Here is a 16,292-nt window from a genome sequence, read left to right on the forward strand (position 1 = left end):
GGGGGGCAGGGCTTTTAGTTGCTCTGCCCCTCGACTTTGGAATTCCTTACCCCCCGACCTCAGAAATATTAGTTCATTCCCTCTTTTTAAGTCCATCCTCAAAACTCATCTGTTTAAAATTGCTTATGTTTAAACCTCTGTATGCTCTAACTTTATCTGTTATTCTTATTATTGTGTATATTTCCAGTTTCTGTGTTTTTATCTGTTGTACAGTGTCCTTGGGTGCTTTGAAAGGCGCTATTTTTAAATAAAAAGTATTATTATTATTATTATTATTAATCTTTAAAGTGTGAACTCTGTGGAACAAAATCAGCAGGTTCTTATTCACAGTTTTCTTCTTCAAATACCAGACAAACCACCAAAGCTTAGTTCTTAGTCGGTCTTTAGTTTATTACAATTAGACACATAATTTAAACTCGTATGTATATATATATATATATATATATATATATATATATATATATATATGCTAGACAATTAGCTTTAGTTATGACAACATTCATAATAACCTGAACGTCACATCTAAGAGCATCTGTAAAACAATTAGTGCAATTTATAATTTACAGTTAAAACTTAAAAAAACAGCTTCTGTCTGCAAAAATAGACAAATCATCTATTCAGAGAGAATTACAGCAACAGAAAACTGGAGGCACATCAGCTCAGAAGTGAACACACCACTGCACCAGCAGGAAACACACACGTTAAACATCAGCGCACTCAGGGCGTCGAGGCGCGAAGGCCACGCCGAACTCGGCCTGGTGTCTGATACTTTGGACACTACAACGGAGGCACGGCGGATGCAGAGAAGCAGAAAGTCAAAGCGGCGAGGTTTGACACAACAGAAAGACTCGTATGGCACGGTGCGAATTACAGTGTGGCAAAAATGAATGAAGGCTTCCCCAGAAATGTGAGAAAGTGACCCAAAATCTCTGCATGCCTTTCAGCTGGGACCTTCTTTAAGACCAAACAGGTGAAACAATGCCGATGAACTGTTTTTAAAGGAGACAGGGTGTGGCCGAAGGGGGCGGTGGGGACCAGGCCCTTCTCAAAAGTGTCGTCACATCCAGATAGTCACTCCCATTGTTCTCAATGCTTCGCTGTAACTGTAACTATATAGCTATATAACTATAGACACCCCCCCCCCCCCCCCCCCCATGGCCTCACAGTGGTTTGGTCCAATGCTATTCCATAACTCTTTACTCAAAACAAAACATGTGCGAGACATTCTTCTGCCCATCAGCAGAATTAAACATATTTATCATCAATTTTGAAAACAAGTCTTCTGGTTTTGATCTCTTTCAAACTGTGAATCCATTTTAAGGATGAATTCTGGTGTAGTTCTTTTGCAGAGAAGTTACACTTCCTGCCCACTGTGGAGACACTAAAACAGAATCAACCACCTTTAACGAAAAGTTAACACAGAGGACTCACTGACCAGAAGAACGTGGTAACACATTAAGACTGGTGGGTGTATGCAGTGTTTCAAAGGTGTGACTGCAGCAGTTTTACTCATCGTCATCAGTGAAGACGAGCTCAAACGCTGCTGTAAAAGCACAAAAACGCAGCTCTACATAGAACAAAGCTACAGTACTTCATGTAACAAACACTCTGACAGTACTTCATAAGTGTACAGTTACACAGCTACATCCTACTGCCAGTAGACACACAGCATCAAGTGTAGGAAAACACAACCTGCCTGAACGCACTTCAATCAGAGGTCGACTTGCACCTCTGTTTAAAGCCAGAAACCCTCGCTGTTGTTCATTATTAATCCTTTTTCTGCAGCGCCTCCTGGTGTGTCCACCAGCTTCTGCAGTTTGTTTCTCTAGAATAGGTGAACCAAAATTAAATGTTGCTGTGTATGAAAGTGTCTTCCCACCCTTCATTTTCTTTTTATTACAAGCTGATGTCTGGTTCACTTGTGGACGACGAGTCTGGGAAACCAGGAAATGTGAAATATAAAGAGTTATAAATCATAATTTGGTAGGTTTTCAGCATTTACAACAACTAATTTATCTTTATATACTAAACACATGTGATGTTATCAGAGGAGACCTATTCTGCTTATTTCCAAACTCTATACTTTTATTCTGAGACTCCAGAGGAGCTAAAAAGCCACTTCCTCTTGATTGGCCACTTTAAGGAGGCCTACCAAGGGGCAGCTAATAGAGCTTTCAGGCTGTACTTTGTAGCCATGCACGGGTTAACTGATAAAGAAAAAAAAATTCAGGCATACAAATGCTAATTTTTCCAATCACTTTTACATATGTTTAGCTGAGGCAGTGGCTGTTGTGATTTGGTGCTATACAAATAAAACTGACTTGAATAGAAATTCAGTATTTCAGTTTTGGAGATATTTAACATGAATATCTAACAACACTGAAATGCAGAAACTTTGCATGAGACAGAAAAACGAAAAAACGGGTAACATGTAAAACAGTAGAATGGTGGAAACTGGCCAAAAGAGCGACTGCAGAAAAGGGTTGAATGAAGCCATCGAGAGGTATTTCACCTTCATTAGTCAGATTTCATAAACTTCATTTTAAGGTTTAGAAAATAAAAACAACATCCTCGAATCTCAAACCAAGCACAGAACAACTATACATATTTTATCTTCTAGCACCAAATAACATGAAAATAAATCTATTAAGCACACGTTGATTTTAAGTGTACAAGTTACAGCCAAAGTACAGTTATTGAATGTTTTTGAGGCTACATCAAGAGCTGGAACCTTCAGCATAGGATCTTTAGTCTATTTCAAAGTTTTGAGCTACTTCATACTCTGGGAATATGAACAAAGTGCCCCTTTCATTAAGTCCCTTCTCTCAGAGTCTTTAAAATGCCAAATGGAGCTCAACTTTGAGTCCTTCCTTTATGGTTAAAGAGCAGGACTCAGCAAAAAGGGGGAGATAAAAGTTAAGGTTGGACTCTGCTGGCTCTGTTGTTTTAGGTCTGGTTTAGATTAAGTTGGGATTTTTGGATAAATTCAGCAATACAGAATTTAGATCGGACGAAAGCATCATCTACAAAGTGGTACTGAAAATGAAATATTTCGATTTATTAGATTGTTGTGCAAGGTCAACACACCTCTTACACAATATTTGAATTACTTTATACCTGACCTCATTGGTTACATTTACCACTGACCTTTTTACCTTTTCTATTTCAGTAACATTCAGACGAATTGAATTTGTTATTTCATTTGTATATGCTATCTTTATAAGCTTGCTTAACACTATAGTATCTAGGTTAGTTTAACTGAAACCCTCAATTTGACTTATAAAATAAGTAGCCTAATATTACTATTACACATAGCAAAGTTCTGTTATAGCTAGTTACCCTAGCTAATATTTTAAGCTTACATTACCTAGCTACATTTTTTTCAATTTTCAGGAAATGAAAACAGAGTTTTATTTCAGTTTTTAGTTCCTGATATGGACAATGAACAAATTCAATCTTTGAATAGCTTACTTTTTTTTAAAGTAGCTAACTAGCCTGCTAAGCTAATAATTTTACTATTGAGAAAACTAGCTTAGAAGTAAGCTCTTTTAATGTAACAGGTCTTCTAGATAATTGCTGGCAACTGTAACTAAAATGGCACACAGTGAGTTAATTTTCTAATGTCTAAAAATTTAAAATAACTTTTATTGAGTGGTTTTGACCTCTGCATTTTAAAAACGGACTCAAATGAATAATTTTCAGGTTACAAAATATTAGTCACGTTTTTACACTAGCCAAAAGTAAAGATTAGTGCTAGCTAAGTAACCATTCACTTAGTTTGCATCTTCAAGATGTTTGTGTTTTGTTTAGCTGCAAATTAACTTAATGAACAAAAGCAAAAATCCTGTTTAGTAAACATACTTTCAATGTGCCTTAATGCACACAACTGACTAAAAAAAACTAGCTAACAAGCTGGCACAGTTACTAACTGCTACAGGAGTGTTATTAGGCTAATTTTCGTATCTGGTACACAATTTTCAAAATTAAATTGATTTAAATGGCCACTGTTTGGGTTGTTTCTCAGTATCTCAAATAACCTGAGGGCTTGAACAAGTGCCATCACACACTTCTGTAAAATAAAAATTAAAAAACGTAAAAAATTAAAACATCAAAAATATCAAAACAGGCTCCTGTCAGAAAACTGTTTGTCTCTTTAATGCTATCCGAACTGGATGTTCTGTAGTTCTTATAAGAAATCTGCACTTGTATGTTATACTGTACATATATATATATATATATATATGTACAGTAAACACATTTCTATGTAAGACAAGCTTTACTGCAAGACTAATCTGTGTGAGCGTCAAAAATAAACAGTTCTTCTTTCCAGCTAACCCTGCTTAGCATAGCTCACCCTGATCTGACTTTAATTACGCTCAATAGTGTAAAATTTCTACACTGTGTGTAAATATTACTAAAGGATTTCATACAAGAAATCAAGAAGAAGAAGAAGAAGAAGAAGGGTAGTGGGGCCTCCCAGGAAATTACTGCTTTCGAGAAACATTATGTAGTAACAGCTTTTTTTTTTAAAAACTGCCCGTCGCTGTCTTCAGCATCCGCTTTCTTCATATTTTCTGATGACAAACAGAACAACACTGAGGTCATAATTATTCTATAGCTGCACATTATTTTTCACGACTAAAGTTATTATATAATATATCAGCTGACACTGAGTACTGCTACTTACTGCACATATACAGTCACGTCCGGACAGACACTTTAAATACTTGTTTAGATTTTTTTTTCCAGCGCAGAGCTTATTCATACTGAGAAATGGTCAAAATTCAACACAATTTATTTTGCAGTCTATGCAGACATCTTGCTGTGAGTTATTTACTGTTAAGTAAAAAAGTTAGGAGTGGAATTATTAACCACGGTTACTGTGATTTCTGTAAATGGTCGGCGCCTGGACAGTAGGCATGAAATGCAATCCCAAGTGATCCATGACTTTCTCCCACTTTGCAAGACGGTAAACGTCCACGAGTCTGTGGTCCGTCTGCGGCCCGTTAGTGTCGCTGCAAAACTACATGAGTGAATTCACAGCTGGCTGCTGGCACCAAAACGGTTACCCATGTGCAGTAGCAGGAGGCAGATAACAGGCAGGATGGCCATTATCGGGTGATCGGGTCAGTGTCCATCTCTGGAAGAAGGACTATCCGAGTGTCCGTCCCTCATGTTAGCTGATGACTTCTTCTGCTTCTGCTTGGACTTCCTCAGCATCCGAACCTACAAACAGCAGAAGACAACAGAAGTGTAACCCTAAAAACCCCCAAACAAAGTTTTTTTCCTCACACAAACATATTCAAGGAGCGGCTCCAAACTAAAACACAGATCATCTACAGGTGTATACATAATATATAACAAGCTACATGTAAAGATAAACTACAGGAAATACAACTGTAAAGATCATCTCCAAAGTAAAGTTGCTCTTTACCATAGAACTTAACATGTTACAAAAGGTTCTACTTTTACGTTGAAGACATTCCCCATTTCCCATTCGCATCACACTTTTAATAGTTTAAGTACCATCGGGAGAGTAGTAACTTCTATGCAAACTGTAGGAGACCACATGAATTAATCATTAGCATCCATGAGGATCTGTCTGGACTTAATAGTTTAAGTTAATTTCTGCAGTTTAATTTGCAGTTTTTGCCGATTATCACAATAATTGCTGTATTTTCACAAAAAGATTGCATGTAATTGCCAACTTCACCCCATCCAATCACAGACTGATAGCAGATAAGAGATAACTCTGTCTAATTGCTGTTTCATTGCCATCTTGATGATTTCAAGATTGAAACTGACTGCGACTAGCTGCAGACCTGATCCCCGTCTTTGAAGCAACCATTTCAAAGGCGACGAGATCGCGAGTTCTTTGCACGCGGTCACAATAATTTTGGTTGTGCCACAGTCTCTGGCTACGATTTCCCTGGTGTGATTGTAAACACTGAGGAACAGGATGACTCCAGAAGTCACGGTTTTCAATTTCAGTTTGTGAATTTAGAAACAAAAGTCAAAGAACCAGCTGCTTTTTATTTTGAATTAACTACGAAAGACCAAAGAGTGCATGCCTCAAACATCCTGAATAAACTAAAATACGTAGTACAACGAGAAAACTTTGTTTTCTTTCAGTAAAGAGACATCAAAGCAAAAACATTCAAACACTACGGAATGTTCCTCTCCCGGCTATTCTCGGGGATAAACCATTATTGCAAAGTATCAAACTGCATAAAAGTACCACTGAGGATCTGGCTCAGGTTACTTAGAGACAAAATGTTTGAAAGTGATGCAAGAATACTACACTGGCCAGCATATGACACAGAATTCACCCCTGCAAAATTGATAGTAGGTTTAAATATTGGTGCAACTTTGGCATTACTGCATATTGGAAAATATCATCTGAAAAAGATTTAAATACCTTTCAACAATGTCAGACAGTAACAACCTGGAGAGGGGTGACTTCTTTAGATATCTCCAATTAAGACATCACTTTAATACAGCTATTGTGTCCAAGGAGAGAAAGCCTTTAGTTCAAATTTTTATAGATGCATGTAAAGGGAAACTGACAAAAAAACAAATCTCTATGACCTACTCAATACTACAGATAGAAAGGAAACTCTACCACTTACATTAAACTCAGATGGGAGAAAGAGGCAGAATAAACCTATCTGAAGAAGATTGGTCTAATATATGTGAAACCATAGCCACTACTTCAAGCTCCGATTCATGGCTTTGAAAAATACTCAGAGCTTCTCTTTTTTTTTTTTAAATCACCCCTAAGATTAAAGAACTCCGAAGTAAAAATGCTGAACATAGTAAATGTTGGAGGTAATGTGGATATACTTCAGTAGGCCACTTCCATATTTTTTGGGAATGTCCTAAAATCTCCCCCTACTGGACAGAAGTGGTTGAAAGAACCAAGCAGATAACTGGGTTACAGGTGGAGGGGAGCTTCAGTGTCATTTACTTAGGCAACATAACAATTGGACTGAAGAAACAGGACAGATACCTGCTACAGATATTACAGGCAGCCAGCAAAAAAAGCTATAATACGCAAGTGGTTGAATGGGGAACCTCCAACTGTTTCGGACTGGACAGAAATAACACACGAAATTCACGTTATGGAGCGACTAACCTCCTTGAGACTGTCCTCAGAAAAATGTGAAAAATACTGGAAGAAATGTAAATGTTTTCTTACTGAGAAATTACTCTAGAGCCTTGTGGTATTCCTTTGTATTACCTCTGGTAATAATATGTATCTGAGTTGTACATAATTTTCAACTTGTAACCTTGTGTATGTCAAACTTCTACCTAGATGGCCTAATCCCCCTTCTGTTTTTTTGTTTGGTCGGTCCTTCTTCTGTTGTCTTATGTTCAAATGTTATTTTCTATAAAAATGGAAAAAAACACTCACTAAAGTAAAAAAACCAACACTACGGAAGCCGTGCAGGGACAAACGGAGTGTACCTTTGGTCCAGCAGCAGAGATGATGATGTGTCCCGGCGGCTGGATCCACGGTTCTCCATCCACCTGGACTGGTATCGGTTTCCTCAATGTCAGCCTGATGTAGTTCCCTTGAGCAATGCGAATCCCAGAACGGAAACCACTCTGCACCTGGCCCTGCGCACACACACACACAGTGTGGTAAACCCTCTGGATAAAACCAGTCTGTACTTCTTCACTCTAAATTGTCTCACCATGTGGACGACCCCTGTGACCCCAACCACCTCCAACAGGCCGTCATCGATGCTGGGTTTCTCATAGCGACTGTCGACCTCTGACCCCCAGAGATCAGCACCTGAACCCCAACTACACACAAGAAGATGAACGTGAGGTCAAGACTGTGTCTGTGTGTGTGTCTGTGTGTGTGTCTGTGTGTGTGTGTTACCTTGGTATATTGAGGAAGATTAGCCCCTCTATGTTGGGTAATGGGACTTCCTGCCCATCCACGTGAAGCTGCAGCTCTTTGTGGAGACTCCTGGTGTGACTGATCTTCTGCAGGCCTACCTTCACATACACACCTTTGTTATGAAACCTGTGGAAGACAGGAAGCAAAAGGGCTGATTGGAAACGTGGTCTTCACTGTCAGAAACACGCACCAGTACTTTCTGTAAAGTGCAATACCACTGATGACCACTAGATGTCAACTAGAAAACAATCGTAACTCTTATTCATAAAGCGTCAACTTTAATGGGAAATTACAATCGACCACAAAATTCTGGCTCTCTCATAAATTTTCACCTGCTGGTGAATTTGTCGGGTTCGTCCTCTCGAGCCAGGTGGAAGTCGAGGCTGAGCTCCGCGTCGATACCGAGACCAAAGTAGTTGTTCATCTGGACAATCTGAGGGAAAGACAGATACTTCCATGATACTTTTATCCATTTTTTCCACCACAGCATCTGTATAAAAAACGGAAACATCCACAACCTGAGCGAAGTTAAACCAACCCTAACTTGTGAAAACAAAAAGAACTACAGGGATACCCAGAGAACCGAGATCTCCACCGAGGCTAATATGATTTATTTCACTTTTTCTCTAAAGTGATCCCAAAATTTAACGGCTTGTTACATTTTTACTTTGAAGGGAGGTGTCCTGTCCACCTCCCTTCGGGTTCTGTGAAATTTGTGCATAATCTTGTTGTCAAACAATCATCGACCACCATTGGGCTCCACCTTGGCAGCGGAAACTACCGTAGCTTGTGGAGTTCATAGATATCCTTAAAATTAACAAACAGTTTGTTTGGGTTTATGGGTTTTTCCTAACTCGCTCTGGCATCAGCTGTGCAAAAACATCAGTGGAGTGTTTTTGGATGACATCATAGCCCCTCTACACACCAGGAGAAAAACCACCTCCCTCCAAAGTTCAGCTGATAGCTGGAACAAATTAACATGAACAAAACTCCCAGGAAGTCCAGATCCTTTCTGTTCTGTATGAAAGGAAAGTTGTGAGCAGCTGAAACTGAATCAAATGGCAACAACAAGCTTGTACTTCACTTCTGGCATCAGGAGAATGACCAGACTGCAGGATGTTTTCAGCTGATTGGCTTTCGGGAAGCAGTCAGTGGAACTTCTTGTTCCAGCTGTTACAGATGCATCTGAACTAACCATGACCATTGTTAGTTCATGGACTTTTGCCTGGTTGTAAAGTCTAGACCACGAACATGTTTCAGGTTTTTGGAAATTATGTTTTATCTCTTAATCTAATAATGATAATGCTTTTGGATCGGACCTTGGGTGGCTCCAAGAAGTCATTCTCTTTGCCATCCTCTGAGACATCCTGGGCGTCCAGCAGGATGGTCCAGCGGTCCATCAGAATCTCATCAGCCTCATAAACCGACACTAGGATGTGGTAAGGGTCCTCACCACTGTAACCTGGACCCCACCGCAGGATACGAGCCAAGTCGTTACCTGACAGGACACAAATCAAACTCAACTGTTTACCAGCAAGTTAAAAACTGCCAAGTGCCCAAATCGACTCAACAGGAACTCGTCTCTGCATTAGAAAACAAATAAAAGGAGCAGCGTTTGGTCTCACCTGTTCCTAGTGGTACAATGCCGATGGGCGGTTCGCGACAGGTCAGTTTGTGCCTTACAGCCTCCAGCACTCCAAGCACCCAGCCCACCGTCCCATCGCCCCCGCAGACCAGCACCCGAAACCGGGGAACCTCCCTGAACGTGTGCAGGCTGCAGAACGAACAGTAGAGACAGTTTTACTGCGATGACCACAATTTAAAACGAGGTGAACATTTCTGACACCGACTGAAACTTCACAAATGTCTTTAGGAGATTGGTACCCCTCCACAGACTACCTGCCCAGACTGGAAGCAGCCTCACTGTTTGCTGCTGGGTTGAATCTGCAATGCTTTTTTTTTCAGCTTTTTGTGGCTCCGTGAGATGCTTTTATGTTACTTGGCAATGGTTTTTGTGGCTCTCGTTAGCTGTTTTGTGTCTTTTTTGTGGTAATTTCTCATCTCTTTGTACTCTGTCGCATCCCCCTGCAGTCTTATATTTATTTTCAGTTGTTCTGCATGGCGTTGAGGTTGTTTGCAACTCTTTCTAGAAAGCACAACCACTTCAGTTTTCTTCTGTTTCAAATTTTAAAAATTAGGTTAAAACCTAAACAATTACTAACAAACTATAACAATAACATCATAAATAAACAGGCAAACGTCATTTTGTATCACCTTTTAACTTTGATGGTGATAAATCCGGTCTGCAGCATACTGATGGAAATGTTGCCAGGTTTGCCAGTAAGTGTCACACACTACATGTGAAACCCACTGGTTTCCACCATTTTGAACCCTTAATATTATCTCAATATTTGGCTCCCAGAAGTGGAGCTAAGTTATCAGCTAATGATAGCTAGCTGAATTAGACACGACACAGATAAACAAAAAAAACATCCAAATAAAATCCTAGAAATAGTTAACCTCACAGCAGGTTGGTCAGATAACTGCATTAAAAAAGCTCCAGAAGGCTCCAACAGCACATTTATTCCAGTCACAGAGGCCACGCCCCTAATAATTAAACTGTAAGGTGAGTTATATAACGTCCCCCTGTACAGGTGTTATGAAGGGGTACATAACAATAATTCGTCTCTAAGTAAATTTATTGCTGGTTATGGTTCCAGTGAGGCGAAAAGTTCACCAGAAATCAGAAGAGATCTGCTAACTGCAAACCCACTGCTGTGTCTACAGTGATGATTTTTTCTATAAAATAAGTAGTGACGGCGTCGGAAAATCCTCTGCTTTCACCGAGGAGGTGTGCTGTTGTCCTCACCCGGCCAGCGGGCTTCCGTTCATGATGTCGAAGACCTGGTGAGGGTTCAGGAGCTTCCGGAAACCATAGAGGAGCTCTCTCCCCTTCAGACCGCCACTCTTCGGGTTGACAAACACCAGCAGAGGACACACGTCTGCTCCCAGCGTGTTCTGCTGAAAGGAAAACCCGATGCTGGTGAGATGTTGGGCAGAGGTAAGAGACATCTGGAAGCTGAATGGTTTTATTCAGTGTGCTTGTTTCCAGAGATTTTCCTGGAGCTCTTTAAGCACCGCAGCCTCATTACATCTGCTCGGTTCGGTAAGAAGACACCAAAAAACTCCTCGTGCTAAGAGTGTGTTCGCAGAGCCTGAGTTTAATGAGGCGTATTTGAACAACAGTTACCGTGATCGCCGGAATGACCAGCGAGGTGAGCGTCTTGTTGTTGATCGAAGTATCTTTAGTCAGCATGTAGATCCTCTCCGCTTCAGCGAAACACGAGATCTGCAACACCACCGCACCTGGACACACACACGCACACACACACTGTAACAGCAGTCTGGCAAGGAAGGAGCGGCTAGCAGGTCCAGCGGGCATGTGGTGTGGAGGTTAGCCGGATAACTCGAAGCCAGTCAATTAAATTAAACAACAGACCTTTATTCATTATCAGCAACATAAGACCATACAAGCCAGGTCTCCACGGCTCTACTCTGTCCATACATACATGTGCGGGGTTCGGTAGTCGTCGGCGCCAGGCCGTTACAACAGTAAGGTGTTTCCTCGGACAATGGAACATGAGCAGCATGGAATGGCTGCCGCTAACAACACACACCCACTAGGAGACCCCCACAACTACTACAACAGTAGGGCAACCCCCCCTAGTGGTGCTATAACCCAAAAGGGTTGTTACAACACACACACACACACACAGAGGAAAAATCTGAGTTTGATGTCTCAGACCCTCAGTTTATCTCAAATCAGCTGCTGCTAACTTCCTTCTAAGACAGCCATACCTTATAGGTTTAAACAGAAGGGGGTGGAGCATGTAGGTCTGAGATGACCATATTAGGAATATAACTCTTTGTGACATCATATAGAGCCAATGGTACAAAAAGCCAACTGAAACCAAGTGTTTAGAGCATACTAAGGCTGAGCTGTGGGATCTGTACGCACTGAGCTCATCATTAGAAACTCTGACTGTGTTAAATATGAACATTCATCACTGAGACAGGAAACCAGGTGTGATCAGAAAGAATTTGCTCTTAAATAATACAAAGTCATGGTTTTGAGGTTCATCGGGCCAGCAGTGTGACCGTCAGCGTTATCATCATTTCTTTAAATATTTGTCCCCCAGGGTTGCACAGCGAACACAGACTTCTGACGGAGAAAACCGAAGGAAACGACGCCAATGATGCCACCACTCAACGCAGTGTTCAACGCACCCTACCTGCTCAGCAGGTTTACCTCACTGCACCTTTGAGCACAGAGAAAAATACAGCTGAAGAGTCACCATTTCAACAAACCACAGGAGTTCAGCTGCACCTGAAGATGACCTTGAAAAAGAGATTTTAGATTTTTATGGAAAACTCCCCAGAACTTTCTGATCACACCTCATAAGTGAGCGTCAGTGAGTCAGGAAGACCATTTAACTGATCTGGACAGCAGCGCATTTCAGAGAGAGTCCCGTCCTCTTTAGAAACATGTATTTATCCGTCTCTGTCCATCAGGCGACGCTCGAGTCCTGCTTCCCACTCTCACCATGGTTAGCTTGCAGTTCACAGATTTCTTCTGACATAAATTCAGTAAGATGTGTTCAAATTTATTTACCCATAAGGACACAAGAAGTCCTCGTGGGACAGAACCAGTGTGAAAACTACAGAAGGTGATCTGAGCAGGAGGAGGCCAGGAAAGACTACATGTGTCCTCAAACCTGCCCAGCAGGCTGCTTTCATGACGGACGACTCACCTTGATTGAGATAGAAATTGCTGATGGTGACCAGGTGACCTGCAGAGAGGAAGAGGAGGACAGGTGAGTCAGAGCGGCAGAATTAAACCTGAAATTAACAGTTAAGGGGAAATGAGCCTGAACATAAAACTTCGGTTTGAATAAAAACACAACAGAGCTTCACTTTTTAACTTCGTCACACGCTTTAATCACGTTTGGTTCACATCCACCCACCAGAGGGCGCCACAGAAGGAAAGCATGCGTTTTTTAAAGCGACTCACTCTTGATGGCGAGGTGTTCCTCGATCAGCTGCGTGTACTTTTCTGTGGTGAGCAGGGGGGGCAGCCCTCCAATCAGCAGCTCCACCCGCACCGCCCGGTTCTTGTTCTCCACGATGTAGAACCGAGTCTGATTCATCTGCCGCAGAGACACCTGCACATAGCGCGACGCCACATCACCACGTCAGGGTGCGTCCACCATCTTTTTATTCTGTATTATGGTTACGATCTAACTGAGGCACTACGCAGGAATGACCACAAAGCTCACTGAATTCGAGGCAAGCGGTTAGGATGCAGACCACGAGTCCCCGACCTTTACCTGCCCGTCATCTCTACGTTTCCCCTCCCTCTCCCTCTCGATGGTCACAAAAACAGAAAACATGCAGACAAAATAAAAGATTATGTAAACACCTGCAGATGAATTTTGCAAACTGAATAACGAGTGGCTCCACAGTGGAGTGGTTAACACGTTTGTCTAACACATGGAAACGTCTGACAGCGAGAGGAGACTGAAATCCCTGCGAGGACTGCAGATCCTAACCACGCACAGCAGGAGACGCCGAAAGAAGCAGAATCAGCTAACTGATGCTGGCGGCTTTGCCACAGAGAAACCAAAGAGTGTCACCCTCTGCAGAAACCATTATTTTTATACTGTAAAAATGTTTATATTTGCAGCTCGGATATCCAGCTTAGCAGACTTATATACCTGCAACTAAAGTAATAATAATAATAATAATAATAATAATAATAATAATGCAAAAAAAAGAAGAAGAAAAAAAGTGATGTTTATTTTAGTGACACGTGTCTCTGTCAGAGTTACTACAGTAACTAAAATTAAACTCCAGACTAAAGCTGGGTGTTAAAAGCGTATAATCAAAATAAAAAAGAGAAGTGAAACGATGCTGTGTACCAACAACCCCGAGGTCAGTGTGGCTAAATCTGTCGACACATCAAGCATCAGCAGGCTGCGGTGCACTTCTTCCTCATGCTGTGTTTGAGCTGTAAACGCTCATAAACACTTCTTTTCTTTGTTCTTATGAAACATACTTCAAGAGGTTTGTGGTGAGCGTAGCAAACATTATGTAGGAGCTGGTAACGGATAATAAATACTGATTTGTAAATAACAGGACAATAAACAGAACTTTTTATACAACATTATACTGCAGAATACTTTTAACTATGCAGCTCATCCTCTTTTTGTTGACAGTACTCACTCCACCATAAACACAATCAACAATGGAAACGTAGCTTTAGAAAGCTGTAAATATTCCTGTTACCACTGTGACCTTCACATCAATCTACTGACCTTGTAGGAGAGGTCAGAGGTCAAATTATGTTGGACGAGACCTTCTATATGTTGAACCATGTTTTCTAAGTCAGTTTTCCACCAATTAATCATGAAGTTAAAGACCTCAGTGGATGTAAGCCAAGCTCTAATGGACCGCCAACACCAGCCCACTCTGCACTCTTACAGAGTTTTATCAGAATTCATTCAAAAAATTTTGTGCTATCGTGTTTACAGACAGAATGACACGCAGGCGCTACCAAAACCTTACCCTAACTTGGTGAATATAATCGAATATATTCATATAATCTGACCTCAGACACGTGGCTAGTCACTAATCTTTGGATGTGCAAAAGGCAACAATTAAATGCATCACTTATTCTCAGCGTTGGCATTTATGAAAGTTCATGAAATCTTGTTTGTCCTCTTACCTTCCTGATCTCCCGCAGTTTGTCCTGAAGCTTTTCCTGAGGAGTCAGCGTCTGTCTCTGCACTGGATGACAGAGACAGAAAGGTCATGACCTTCTCCGGTATCACATAGAGCTTCTGCAGAGCATGGCAAGACTCCACGCTCTGCTCTAAGGTCCAGGTTTATGGTTTTAGAAGCGCTGAAGAAGGTGCGTAATGTTTAAAATGAAGAGAATGACAGCGGCTTGTACTGTGTGCAGCTCAGGTGTGGGTGAAGTATTCAAAACACTAAACTGAGCTGAAAATATTCATGGGCCAGAAGCAGCTCCACGCTGACCACGAACCACTTCAAAAATGGATCTACAAAAAAACCCCACTCTGACGTGTTCTAGAGACCTAATGTATTTCATTGTGATCGTGCATGTTCTCTGAGAACATGGCTGAAATTTGATATTGGCTGAGCGTCTCAAAAAGTAAGTTTAACATAAAACAAAAGAAAATCAAAAGCTGTATTGGGTGTGGCTTAAAGGCAATCTCAAAATAGGGGGCGTGGTCAGAAATGCAACAAATATGGGCGTAGCCTATTTAAAAAACTATTTCAATAATTGTTTATTAATGGCTGTACAAAGTAAGATTTAAGTAAGATTGTAAGACCTGATTCATATCATATTATATTATATTATATTATATTAAATTAATCGGTGACTTAAATTTTTTTTCTCACCATAAATAAATTTGTAATCTAAACTATCTGCAATTAAAATTTTACCCTTGCAATTTCTGACCTTCATACTGGTACTCCGGTGTAAAGTTTCGCCAGAAATAAGTATTAAATAAAAGATTGTAGACGTATAGGTGTGGCTCATACATCAGAATGCTGAACTCTATGAAAAGCTTGAAATCAGTGATTGTTTTTCTAGACAAAGCTTTTTTTTAAAAACTTAAATCTATGAATGGTTTTTATTAATAGTGATAATAAAATAAGATTTAAATCTGTACAAGAACAATATGGTTCCTGTAGTTGGTCCTGCTTGGTCGAGCTGTAGAAAAGAGGCCCGTGATTGAGTGATAAACGATGTAATAGGGACATATGAATAACACCGCATCATCATCGTGTCAGCATTAATATGTGCTCTACCGCAGTGCTCATACTCGTTTTCCAGGTCAGCTGCAGGTTGGGTTATTTTTCTTCACAGTCACCAAAATGTGATTTTGTTTTTCCTCATGCGGGTAGTTCTCACCTTGCTTGCTGCTCATGCAGACCTCCAGCAGAGAGAATTTTGATAGATCTTCCTCCTGAAACCGCACATATCATTGACACCATCAGTGGTTTCAGGGCTGAACTTACATAAACAGCTCAAATTGCCGATTGAAGTATAAACTGCTCAAATGTCCTGCTCATGTTCATTCAGGCATTAATATTAGCCTGGACGCGTCTAACACTTGTAATTTTACCTGTCTGTCCAGCTTACTGAGAACCTCGGCGAGGACCGAGGACGTCGTGCTGCTGTCTGAGACGGAAACCGAAATGAAAGCAACGCCTGACCTGAAACACAAAAACAGTTAGTTGACAAAAACCAGGGACTCTATGTGTAACGGTGGACGTAGCTTCCAGGTTTGAT

At 40.8% G+C, this 16,292-nt stretch overlaps 1 protein-coding gene across 2 annotated transcripts in view; it reads right to left on the reverse strand.

The window, feature by feature from the left end:
- Nucleotides 1-393: 393 nt before the first annotated feature.
- Nucleotides 394-16,292, reverse strand: part of dgkq (diacylglycerol kinase theta) — a 33,083-nt gene continuing 17,184 nt past the window's right edge. Inside the window, exons 10-23 of one of the 2 annotated variants that reach the window (XM_082551128.1) lie at nucleotides 16,126-16,216; nucleotides 15,912-15,966; nucleotides 14,694-14,755; nucleotides 12,981-13,131; nucleotides 12,721-12,759; nucleotides 11,160-11,275; nucleotides 10,779-10,930; nucleotides 9,535-9,683; nucleotides 9,229-9,407; nucleotides 8,242-8,342; nucleotides 7,889-8,035; nucleotides 7,698-7,809; nucleotides 7,468-7,620; nucleotides 394-5,226 (exon numbers count right to left, since the gene is read on the reverse strand). In XM_082551128.1, coding sequence (XP_082407254.1) covers nucleotides 5,128-5,226; nucleotides 7,468-7,620; nucleotides 7,698-7,809; nucleotides 7,889-8,035; nucleotides 8,242-8,342; nucleotides 9,229-9,407; nucleotides 9,535-9,683; nucleotides 10,779-10,930; nucleotides 11,160-11,275; nucleotides 12,721-12,759; nucleotides 12,981-13,131; nucleotides 14,694-14,755; nucleotides 15,912-15,966; nucleotides 16,126-16,216 — 1,606 coding nt within the window. In that variant the 3' untranslated portion in view covers nucleotides 394-5,127. The remainder of the gene's footprint in view (nucleotides 5,227-7,467; nucleotides 7,621-7,697; nucleotides 7,810-7,888; nucleotides 8,036-8,241; nucleotides 8,343-9,228; nucleotides 9,408-9,534; nucleotides 9,684-10,778; nucleotides 10,931-11,159; nucleotides 11,276-12,720; nucleotides 12,760-12,980; nucleotides 13,132-14,693; nucleotides 14,756-15,911; nucleotides 15,967-16,125; nucleotides 16,217-16,292) is intronic. The other variant, XM_082551129.1, reaches the window with a different exon arrangement.

This window comes from Aulonocara stuartgranti, assembly GCF_965226115.1.
Source record: "Aulonocara stuartgranti genome assembly, chromosome: 2".
NCBI lineage: Eukaryota > Metazoa > Chordata > Actinopteri > Cichliformes > Cichlidae > Aulonocara > Aulonocara stuartgranti.